The 12,195-nt window shown below is 40.9% G+C and overlaps 1 protein-coding gene across 11 annotated transcripts in view; it reads right to left on the bottom strand.

The window, feature by feature from the left end:
* The window catches only part of gphnb (gephyrin b), a 111,669-nt gene that overhangs the window by 12,612 nt on the left and 86,862 nt on the right, over positions 1 to 12,195 (bottom strand). For 6 of the 11 annotated variants that reach the window (XM_076873991.1, XM_076873988.1, XM_076873986.1 and 3 more), the window contains 4 exons: positions 8,104 to 8,160; positions 5,009 to 5,051; positions 3,963 to 4,100; positions 610 to 702 (listed from right to left, as the gene is read on the bottom strand). In XM_076873991.1, coding sequence (XP_076730106.1) covers positions 610 to 702; positions 3,963 to 4,100; positions 5,009 to 5,051; positions 8,104 to 8,160 — 331 coding nt within the window. The remainder of the gene's footprint in view (positions 1 to 609; positions 703 to 3,962; positions 4,101 to 5,008; positions 5,052 to 8,103; positions 8,161 to 12,195) is intronic. The other 5 variants (XM_076873990.1, XM_076873989.1, XM_076873992.1 and 2 more) reach the window with 1 other exon arrangement.

Below are 12,195 nucleotides of genomic sequence, written 5' to 3' on the forward strand. Positions count from 1 at the left end.
AGTTTCAGTTAGTCAGTAATTAGTAGTAATTTTCAATAATTTTTGATATTTGTTATATATAATAAAAATGATAATGAGGCACAAACGTGTATATAAATTTAATAATAAAAATAAAAAACTACAGACATTTCCTAAATATTTAGGATTTTCTTTTAGGTAAGGTTTGTAACAGTATTGTTTCAGTTAGTGTTTATGTTTTCTTGTGACTTTGTAAAATGTAATTTTATAAATGGTTTCCATTTAATAATTACATATAACCATGCAAAGTTTGCACTTACGAACACCTGGTTAAGCAGGCCTACTGTCTCATTGCTCTCATGGTAATAACAAGAGGTAAAAAAGGACCCGTAAACAACTAAAAATAAACATAAATGTGTTTGATTTTTAGGTAAGATGTGTCATTTGAACACAACAAGGGCTATATATCATAAATAACAGTATAATCCTTGCAACATTTACACTTATGTACATTTTTGATAAACTGAGGATAAGATCCAAAGTACTAAATACTGAAAGGATGTCAGATGGATGGGCAACAAAATGTGGCAAAGACAAGAATGAGAGGATATTATTCAATTAGCATCACCCGCCGTAATTGATGTTACCTACCTCTCACAGCATAACCGTCCTTGACAGAAGCAGGGAAGGGTGGCAGGTTGTCTTTGGCGTAAACGTCCTGAGCCAGGACTCGACCCATCCCATCTGTAGAAGAAGAGGAAAAACATGAGTGTGGAGTGGAGAGGCTGGTTGAAGATTGGTGGAAGGAGAGAGCAAAAGTTAGAGAGAGAAAGAGAGACAGAGGCATAGAGGGTGAAACAGTGCATCTGATGAAGATACAGAGAAATGTTTGAGCTGGAGGTGTGTATATGCGTGTGTGTGTGTGTGTGCATGTTTTAAAGAGAGCCATAGTGTGACACCACGCATCAGCATCTCTCTGCATGACTCACCGCCTGACCTGCACACACGGACATGTACTTGCACACTGCGCTATTTTACCTCAGTTTACCGATTTGCACACCGCAAGTGGGGGCTTGCAAATGTTCATGTGCACATTTCTTTAGCATTTCCAACAGCCAGACAACTTAAAAAATGTCAGGGAGGAAATACAGAGCCTCTTCACTGAGACAATGGCTCAGAGAAAGTAAAGGAAGGAAAGAAAGACATAGAAGTCAGAAGGGAGAGTGGGTGGAGGGAGAAAAAAAGATCCAGGCACTAAAATACCTTAAGCTGCTGTGTGCCTATATATAGCTGAGCCTTCATGCTGTGATTATGTGGGTGTTAATATGACGATCTAAGCTTTGATATCAACGAGTTTAAGGGGAAAAAATATGCATGTGCATACAGACACCCACACACATGCAGATGACAGGAATACTGAGCTGCTGTACATAATGCATCTCCATCATGGATAAAGGCACACATGCTCGTGTCCAAATCCTCCCATCTTTTCTCTATATTAACAGTATTTAAATTGGTGTATTTTTACACACAAGCTGGAACTGAAAAGCTTGTTAAAACCATGTGCTGAAGCTGAGCTGTGACTAATAATAGAACAGAGGTGATGTCTTGTTGCAGCAGAAAAGTGCACGTTTGATAAGGTGCTTTTCAAAAAGAAGAACCTCTTTTTGTAAGACGTTCTGGACACCAGTCTAAGCCAGCAGTTCCCAGCGTTTCTGAGGCCAATAAGACTGAACCTCACACCACCTCGTCTGTTGAAGTGTATCAGTTTAAACTTATAAAAGCAGATGTGGTTAAAATAATGTCTCATTCAGTTGAAATGCAAATGTTTACGTCAGTAATTTAAAAAGTAGTGTGAGCTAATATGTATCGGAAAAATAAAGTAAAAAACACAAAAAACAAAACAGGTTTATTAAATCTTTTAATGTCTACGATTTCTGCTTAAGAAATAGCCCTATTTAAGAACAATAACACTGGTTATTATGACAGGAAAATAGGGAGGAACTAAATGAATTTTTTGTTTTGTTGTTTTGACAAATGCGCTCACTTCCTTAACTAAAACTCGATGAAATGACTCACTCTCATGCCTTTGCAGAAAAGTACATTTAAAGCCAGTGAGGTTAGCCCAGCGTTTAGCCTGAAAACAAGGGCGGACTAAACTAAAACTGCTCTGAAGTAAAAAATCTGAAGGTCTCTGTGTTTAAAACCAACCAAGTGTAACCGAGCATGTTGTTTTTCTCCCTGTTTCAATTGCTGGGCTAAGTTAACCTCCAGATAGTTAGGGCTTCATAATTCACATGCAGATAAATATTTCTGTCTAATTCCGGGCGCGAAAGAGAGTAAGCATTTCAAACTATTCCTTTAAAGTGTTTTAGACTGTTTAGCATTAAATATTAAACTGTCAAGAACTTCATATTTAAGTACTGAATCACAGCAAATGTCTCTACGATACAATAAGAAAGATAAACAGGGATCTAGTATTAATTTATACTATTCCTCCAGTAATAGCTTACGTAGAAATATGTAGTAACCAATTATAACAATAAAATCAGCGCTAGACACCTCTAATTCAATACTCACTATATGCAAAAAATGCAGAATACACATCCATTAGCAAACACACACACACTGTTCTAAATCCAGCAGGGGAGCTGCTCCAGCTGTTGACTGTCTAAATATTTCATCTCTCAAATCCCCCCATTCTCTCTTCCTTACCCAACTGTCCGCCACCCAGCTGTGCTCTTGCAAATCCTGCAATCCAGTCCCCTATTCCATAACATGAAACATCACTTTACACCTGGAAAACGAAAGCGCTCCTGCTACCATCATTGATCTAGAAGTCATGTGCGCTGCAGGCCATTATTGCCGCCAGTCTTTGCTACGGTTTCTACAGATGAATTAAAGACTGTGTTTTCCCCTCCAGCCCTCAGCTTGACTCTGTGTCATCCTCCGCTGGCACTTAAGCCACTCTGCCAGAAGGATGACAAGACCCTCAGGTGCTAAACCTACTTGTCTTGCAAGTTTGTACCTTAGAATCTGGATGTCTGTTTAGACTTGTAAGCACACAATGCAAAAATACTGCTACAGTTAACTCATACAGCGACATGAACACACAAGCAGTAATGTGTACATACAAATGTCATGACAGACACTGAGAATTATATAAACAGGAATTAGTTTTGCAACTGCATTAAAAATTGTTACTATTTTGACCACTTGGGGGCAGCGGAAATGAGCTGTAAATAATCCTGGTATACTATCAACTTTGAAAATTACTGGCTTTAGCTATTTGCTACACAAAAGTTATATATAGACCCATATACCCATGAAGCATAAGCTAGCTTCAGCCTCAATTTGTCTCTTGATGTGTTGTGATCTCAATTTCAAATGCCTCAAGTAACAAAAACATTAGTTTCACTCTTCTTTTGACATAATATTGGGGCCACAATTCTGATAATTTTTGCTTTTGTAGAATTCAGTTCTGTTTAGCTGAAATGTACTCTGATGGAAACACAGTAGCGCTCTTATGGCTAAGGAATAAAGCTACAATCACGTGCATGTCACTGTCGGTTACAGAGAAATAAAACGAAACTCCAACCTGGTACATGTTAATAAATGAATAAACAAACAAATGCATCAGGTGAGCAAAAAATTGGATCCATTGTCTGTATAAAGTGTCTCACAAGCTGTGGGAAGTCAAACAACACACGCAAGTCATTTGTTTGTTATGCATTTGACCTTGTAGCAAAGACAATCTGAGTCTGTGTGACTGACAGCGTGGCCTGCGTACAGGAACTGCTGATTAAGTGAGGTGTCTGGTTGTGAACAGGTGGTGTTTAAATGCTGTCATGTGTACTTAGCAATCGGAAAGGAGTACCACCACAACATCCCAGCATCTATATGAGCTGGATATGCAAAAAAAGGAAAGACTTACAAACTAGAAGCTTTTCTGTAGCAGCATGGCTACAGGCTTTAAAGGGTAACCACCTATCTGTCCTCCTCACCCCTGTAGTTGATGATCTCAGTGCCCAGGACTGCAGTCATCTCTAGCACAGTGATGAAGGCCTTGTCCATGGAGGTTAGGGGGAAGGGGGACATACGGTGCCTCCGGGCCACCTTGGTGATGTCCACAGCACTGTGACCTGAGACGATGTGAAACATACAGATGTAGTCATAAAATCCACAAAATCAGGTTTAATTCTCCATGTTAAATTTGAACAATTAAAAAAAAAAGAAGAGAAAAAGTATTTATTTTTATTTAGACACTTTGAAAGAGGAAGACTGGAAGATAAGGAAGGAGAAGAGTGAGAACTCTACTGGGATTCACTCCCAAGGCAGCAGGCATCTACGTGGCTCTAAAAGCAGGGAACTGAACAACTCTGAACAACAATTTTAAAATCTCAAACAGAACCTCGCACTCTGGATTTTCAGCTGTTAAGTCCAGAGTCTACATGACATACAGTTAAAATGCACAAATTATCATTATAAAAAAAGGATATATCAACTAATATGTCTTCACACCATGGTAAGAAAACTGGATTAAGACGACTTATTTTTGCTGCATGTAGGCATATGTGTGCTATTTGAATGCCATGAGGAGGGACTGGCAAAAAACAGTCCTGTTTGTTTGTTCCTGTGAAACGCAGCTGGATGACAGAGGTGCTCGATAGCAGCCATGTTGGTCTAATAATACCTCTCTAATAATTCCAAAGGTAAAAGGAACAAAGCAAGGTGTAACTAATGTGTAATCTGCTCTCTCTTTCTTTCTCTCTTTATCTCTCTCTGCCTCGCTCTGCCTCACAGCGAAGAATAGACGCCGTGCTTTGATTTCCCTTGACCCAATTTCTCTCCTTTAAACATACACTTACGCTTCCACAGCATATTCTGATGCTTAACATGAGGCTTAACAACCTCTGGCAAAACATCACAAACACACAGGGACATGTAAATGCAACACAGAAGCCACACACACACACACTTAAAATCTATCTGAGTGTTAGAGGGCACAGTCTGTGACGTGCAGATGTGAAACGTGAAAGTTGGTGCTTACTTGATCTTAGGATATTTTCTTTGCTGCTGCATCGTGACTGCACCTGGGGATTGAGAGGGTGATTGGGAACGAAAGACAAGAAAGGGCAAAAGGAAAGAGAAAAGGAAAGAGAGAGAGAGAGAGCAGAGGTGGTGGTAATTTGAGATAAACCAAGCTGCTCTTTTCACATGCTTGAAATGACAAGCTGTTTATACAACAGTCAGAAGCACTGGCAAGAGCTTGCGTCACACTACACTGTGCACTTTGTCCTGCTGCTGGGAGATGGTTACATCTCCCCCATGACCATTATGATCACTTACGGTACACTACATCATCATATCACAGGTGGTTGTCACACTGATAAATGCACTGACATGTCACACTATAATTAAAGCACTTTAAAGAATATACGGACAAAGGCAGCAACATACAGAGTGACAATATTGTATCACAAGATGTTTTAACTGTGCTACAGTGTAACACCAAATGTAGTGGAAATGTAGTGCTGAGTTACGATAGTGGCTGTTCAGATGTGGCGCAAGAGGGTTCAGATTTCTCTGGAAATTGCTGATGCTGCGTTTGAACGCTACCCGTGATCTACGGCAAGGTGGGGAGGAGAGCAGAGCGGGTTAAAACTGGGCTGAGTTTCCCAAAAACAACCTGAGGCTGGAGCTCAGGTGCTGTCCATGGTTGAGAGAAGGCACGTGGAGCTTGTAATTTTCCTATAAAACTCTTAACTTCCTCATGTATAATCAGTGTTGCCAAAATTAGCAATAATTGCATTTACATTTCCCATTGACTTCTGTCTTCCTGCTTGAGTGGCCTCTCTGGATTTTTGAAGTTTATTTTGGAGGCTATTGCTGTGCCCCTGCTCTATACAACATAGTAAATGCGCACAGTATGGGTGAGAAATTTGAATTTTAAACATTACCGTTTCAATCAAACTTTGTTATACAGACTTTATATAAAAGATAAAAAGAAGATGATGTTGTATTTAATAATAATGTAACGCGAAAGTCTGTAAACTCTGTAATTGTCCAATGGACTTCAGGATAATCAGACTTTTCTTTCCAACTAGAGGAGCTGCCTCATTATTTCAATTATCTGTTCAAAGATCTTTTATTTACAGTCTATGGTTGGTTATTGTTTTTGTGCTATAGGAAATCAACCTGTTGGAAATTATTTGGATGGCAACATCAGTACTGAACCAAAAATAAAACAAAAAATGCTTCCTGTTTCTCAAATACAATTTTAGGACGATTCTCAAGTTTTACTTCCAATCGTCAGTAAAAATGTCTCCTAAAGGGCTTGCGAAATCTTTGGCGACCTCCAGGAAGAGCTGATGGAGGATGGAGACAGTGACCAGGAGAGGGAAGTCTGGGCATCTCTGTCTAGACTGTTGCCCCCTGCCACCCGGATCAGGAGAAGTGGTAGAAAATGGTAGAAGACGATCAATTGTCAATACTTCCTGCCTTCTTTTGTGCAAGACAGTAACGTTTTAGAAAATTGTCATGTTTGCTGACATTTTGAGTTAAAACAATGAAACTTCTCAACTGTAAACACATTACATGCCAAAAGGAATGTAGTGTGTGTCTGGAACACAGTTTTGTTCCCAATTTTAAGTACCTTTATTCTGCTTTACATTTAGTAATTTAGTCCAAGACTAGCTGCTAGTGAAAGAAAAGAGATGTGATGCCAAGCAGCACTGATCCATGGACATGCTACTGCTCTAGCCTCCTGTCTCTTTTAGCTGTATTTCTGGAAATCAAGCAACGCTTTGATGCTTTTATGTTAAAATGTTGTAGCACACCTTTAAAAAGGAAGATGCTGGCTTGCAGTAATAAGCATGCTTTTGGGAAACTCAGCCTTAGGGAACGATAAATAAGGGAAGAAGAATCACAGGAGGCACTTTGTTAAGCTAGTTTGGCACATAATCAGAAAGTAATTATTCTTTAGACACATACACAAATAGAGGTCCGGTTGGATACACTGGAGTGAAAGTATGGGATTTGTGCCAATGTTGTCCACTTCTTTGGTTTTGGCTCTCCCTTTGTCTTCTCGCCTGCTCGTTAGTCTGGCTGTCTTTCAACCTTAATATTCAGATTTGTCAACTGACATAGCTGATTGTACTCTGGCAGTCATTATCTGTCTGCGCTAACATGTCTTTCAATCCCTCTGGGCTCTGAAAGTCCTCTGAAACTCAGTAACTTCTATGACCCGTGGTTATCATAAAAGTTGGGTGTGGGCAGTGTGCTGTGTATGGAGAACCAAAACACCCACGGTGAAGGTGAAAGTCTCTCTACTCACCCACCCACCCCTCTCTTTCTCCTCCCCTCCCTCAATGCCTAATACTGTGACACCACTGGGCACCAAACAGCCAAGGTGAGAAGGTGGTAAATGGGAGGTGAGGCAAAGGTGGATGGGATGGTGGAGAAGGAGGGATGGACAGGCAGAGAGATAGAGGAGACAGGTAGACAGATAGACAGGGAGGGTGGGGGTGGAAGGATGAGGATCAGCGTGACGTGGTCCCACAGCCCAGAAAGAAACAAACAAAAACAGGAAGCACAAACTAGACAGACTTCACTAAACTACAGAGCCGAGACATAGCAGAAAAGAGGGAAAAGAGGAAGAAAAGAACGAAAACAATAAAGACCATTAGAGCGGCCTGATGGCATCTACTTAACAGACATCCAGCACACCAGACATAGCTACTGAAAGCAGAGCATGTTAACCGGAGAGACAGAAACAGAGAAAGATGAGCAGATGGAAGAAGAGCGAGAGAAACAAAGAGAGAAAGCGAACAATAAGAGACAGGAAAGTGTGCGTGGGAGACTGAGAAAAGAGGAACCCTAACAGACCGGACAGAGAAAACAGCTAGACAAAGAGTGATGTAGAGTGAGCGACAGATTGAGTACAAGAAACAGACCAGTGGCAACAGACAGAGAAAGAGAGGGAGTGAGAGCTAGAGAGATAGCTAGGCAAGCGAGTAGGGGGGTGGGGTGGGGTGGGGAGGTACAAAGAGCAGGACATTTGTTTTGCGCGCTCCTCGGAGGAGGGTGAGGGGGGGAGAAGGGGAAGAGGGGAAAGAGGAGAGGGGGCGGGGGCGGGATAGTTACTCGAGAGCTGAAGGTCCTCCTGCGATCATCTTTAAGCCCCTCCAACCTACACTGGAGCTAGTGGAGATAAAGCATCGAATCACAGGCATCAGTGCATCTGTCCCAGCAACCAGAACACCACAGACAGACAGACAAGACACACAGACGGACGGACGGACAAACGGACAGACAGGCATCCACTACAACAAGCAACCCTAGCAGGAGCTGGGGGGAGAGGAGCAGAAAGGAGAGAAAGAAGGAAAAAGAGCTAAAGAGAAAGGTGGCATAAAGCAGGGCCATAAAGAATGAACACCTAGTGGCTTTTTGGCTTCCTGAAAACTTTCGCTGAGGTTCATGTTGTGATTATGCTGATCCGGAAATAATGGATGCGCTCTATAACAATCAGAAGTTATAATAACATATTAAACCGCGATGCTTTAAAAATGTTCAGTTACAAAAAATGATAACAGAGCAGATTTTTTTCTTTTTCACTGGGAAAGCTTGACTTACTACACTGTATCGTAAACCTCTGATGCAGTGCTGGAGCAGAGCCAGTTCTGCCTTTCAATCTAGTCCCAGTCCCGATGTCAACAGTTCCTGCATGCCGCTTGGATAAGTAACCCTCATGTGTTCCTACTTTGTGTCCAGCAAATTTAATGTAGCCATTGAAGCCATGTCCACCAAGGTTTTCACAATTAACTAACACTAAAATAAAAGCTAAAATTAGATGTGAGAAAACATTTTAGTTAACTAACTTTTGAAAAACAAATTAAACTAAATGAACGAAAATTGAGTTAAAAAAAAAAACTTTAGTTAATTTTTTAACTAAAAATGTAGTAGAGATATACTTAGTTGTAGTGTTTATTAGACTGCCTGATGATTACAACTTGCCTGATGAGTCTCAAAATACATAATATACATGTATAATGGGTCTACAATTCTTTGACACACTATGGATCAACCGCTTTAAAAAAGTTATGTGTTTCTGTAGTAATACACATACTAATTGTCATCAATTTTCCCTCTGACATGTGCCCTCCATACAATAATAATTAAACTGACTAAAACTAACACTGAAACTAATAAAAAACTAAACTAAAACTAAACAGTTTCAAACAAAATAACTGAAAAGAAAATTCACTCTGTAGACTAAGGGAAACTAAACTGAAAAAAGAAGACAAAAAAAGTCAAAATGAAACAAAGATAAAAAAAATTAGCAAATACAACTGTATAATAAATTGCTATAATAATGCTATTACTTTGAGGGCGACTGACATCTTTTATTTAACATAGATTTTTATTATTAAAAAAGAAAAAAAGAAAAAAAAACCTGTCTTAAAAAATACCTGAACATGTGTGGACGTAGCCTTAGATTATAACCGTACAACGGCACAGTTTAGGCGGACAGAACACGTGAATGAAACACCAGTTTCCCCTTCAGCATTTTAACCCCCATACTGCCATGTTGGTAAGCTGTATACCCATATTGACATTTATGAACAATTTTCAGCAGATGCAAATGCTAACGAAGTTTTAGTTTAGGCTGGTAGCAGATAGGTCACCACGCAGATGGACTACCTAATATTTTGAGGACTAGCAGTAACACAACAACTGTAATTGTTGACATTAGTGCTTAAGAATCTGATTTCTGGATTTAAAATGCCTCATCATATTTACAATTTTACCACTTTCTCTTAGTTGGTACAAGCTTTTTTCAGCGGATGCCATGATGGCAACAGCTCATGCTAGCAAATTTGTGCTGAAGCTCGAAAGCCCTTATATTTCTTTTATATAACCCTAAATATAAGAGAGAGAGCAAGCGAGAGAGTGATAGAGACAGGGATAGAAACAGAAAGAAACAGAGAGAGGCAGGCATGAAAAAACAAAAAAGGACAAAGGTGGGGATTAAGGGGGCTAATTACAGCTACAGCAAGGCACAGATCAAACTTGCAGACATTGAAAAGCACATATGAAAACTAGCGACTGACAGCTAGGGCATTTTTTGTACAAGGTGTGCCATTCCAAGAACACTAGGACTAGGACATCTAAAATAAAAAAAAAAAAAAAAAAAAAGCATAACAATTACATCAAAATCTTACTGCCTAACTGGTCTCCTTAAACACACAGATAAACCACAAAGATCAAGTTTTCTTCTTCTACCTAACCCAGTTTCACACTCTGTCGTGTAGTAATGGATCATTAGTCTGTCTTGCAGCAATATACGGTCACCATTAGCTAGCACATAGCGGAAAAACCTCAATGCAATGTGGAGTGATGACACTAATGCTGACACAGGTTGAAAACAAAACCTCAGTATGGCAAAAAATAGCTCAGAAGAAAAGATCATACCATCAGAGAGCCAAGGGGAAAGACAGTTTGCATATGGAGATGAACACGGGAAAAAAGCTACAGGGGGATGTGTTAGAGGCGAGGAGGATACATGGAGAATGAGTACAAAGGCAGACTGGGATGTTTTGGACGTTTAGAGGAAAGGCATAAAAGCAGACTGTCAAACATTCTCGCACTCATTTCTAATCTACCCTTCGCTGCAATCCCCTGTTACTGGTGAGAGACCGACCAAGTGAGAGAAGAGAATGGGCTTGTATGAGGGATGCAAATTTTAACAGGCACACATCATACACGCAAGAACAACAGTTTCAAAACTCCCTGGATAAGCAAAAATAAAGGAAATAAAAAGCAGGCAGTTTTCACATTCATGTGTGAGTGTTTGCAACGAAGCATTAGGCATGTTGCAGGGAATGCAGACACACACGCAAATGGAAAAACCACCGGCTTTCGTGCCAGAAACACTAAGCGCTCTAAACGGCAACCTTGCCGTCACCGCGGAAACAGCCTGACAACGGGTTGTCATGGAGATCTGCCCGGAAGATCAATGGGCTGGGGAGCAGGTGACGGTTCTGTGTACGGACACAGAATAGCGAACACGGCCAGGTCAGCGAGACACGTGGCCCGGCATCTGTGAGCCGCCCGGGGAAAAATCGATGGGGCCAATAACTAGCCGGCTAAGGAGATGTTCCAGGAAATGATGGGATGCAACTGCCGCGGTGCTGAGCTCAGCACAAAAACAAAGGAGCTGTCAGACAAATTATGCAAAAAGGGGAAGATTAATACATCCTCTGCAAGGAGGAGAAGGCTGTGACAGGGCATGGAGGCTTGCTGTAAACTGGCTTCAACCGCCTCACCCCTTGTGACGGAGTGAGAGAGGGATGGAGCAGAGGACAAAATGCCAGGATGATAGAGACAGAGTAGTAGAGGGCAGGGGGAAATGCTACTGTGGCAATCCAGAGCGATGGCTTCAACCTCCTGGAGAGTGCACTCATGGCTTCCCGTGGGGAGGTCAGTTACTGTTCAGTGATCCCTCTGTGAATCCAGCAGCACACTGGCATATCCATATCAGGCACAAACACACAAATACGTTGCATCCTGTGCAGAAACCAGGCACTGACACACACATCAAACCTGACAAATGACCAGATGGGGGGATGAATGGAAGAGAATGAGTGCTGGTGGAGTTCTTGAGATTGAGGCATGGAGAAGAAATGTTGCAAACTATTGAAGATGGTGGTACACAGGACAACTTATAGACTAAAATCAGATGGAAATCAGTGTCCAAATACATCTGACTTTGGAAAACACTTCATTTTGTCTTTTTGCCCATGTGTATCACCACTGCACTTCTAAATCTGAACCTAGCTCTGCATGGCTCAGGCAACAGACACCTCTGCTGTAGAAATATGCAACATGTGGACGTGTCCTATGTGTGTTTGTGTTCATTAAACAAGATCCCTTTTACACCTGCTATACATGATTTGATTTGTGTCCACACAGGTCATGCAGAGAATATAGACTGGCCTTTGCATTTGCAGCTGGTAATATTAAGCTTTCTACTTATTTGCAAGTAATTTCCAAGTAATCTACTTTATATGCAATTCAGTTTGGAGCAAACCGGCAGACTTAAACACTTAAAAGTTAGTTTGTTAAGTTTTAGGCTGACCAATTGAGATGGCGGGAACAGTCTCACCCTGCAGTGATCTCTTGCATTTAGATGTTTCATATCTCCGTCTCTCAACTTAACATAAGCAGTTAGATACT

Source organism: Maylandia zebra, linkage group LG15, assembly GCF_041146795.1.
Source record: "Maylandia zebra isolate NMK-2024a linkage group LG15, Mzebra_GT3a, whole genome shotgun sequence".
In the NCBI taxonomy this organism is placed as follows: Eukaryota; Metazoa; Chordata; class Actinopteri; order Cichliformes; family Cichlidae; genus Maylandia; species Maylandia zebra.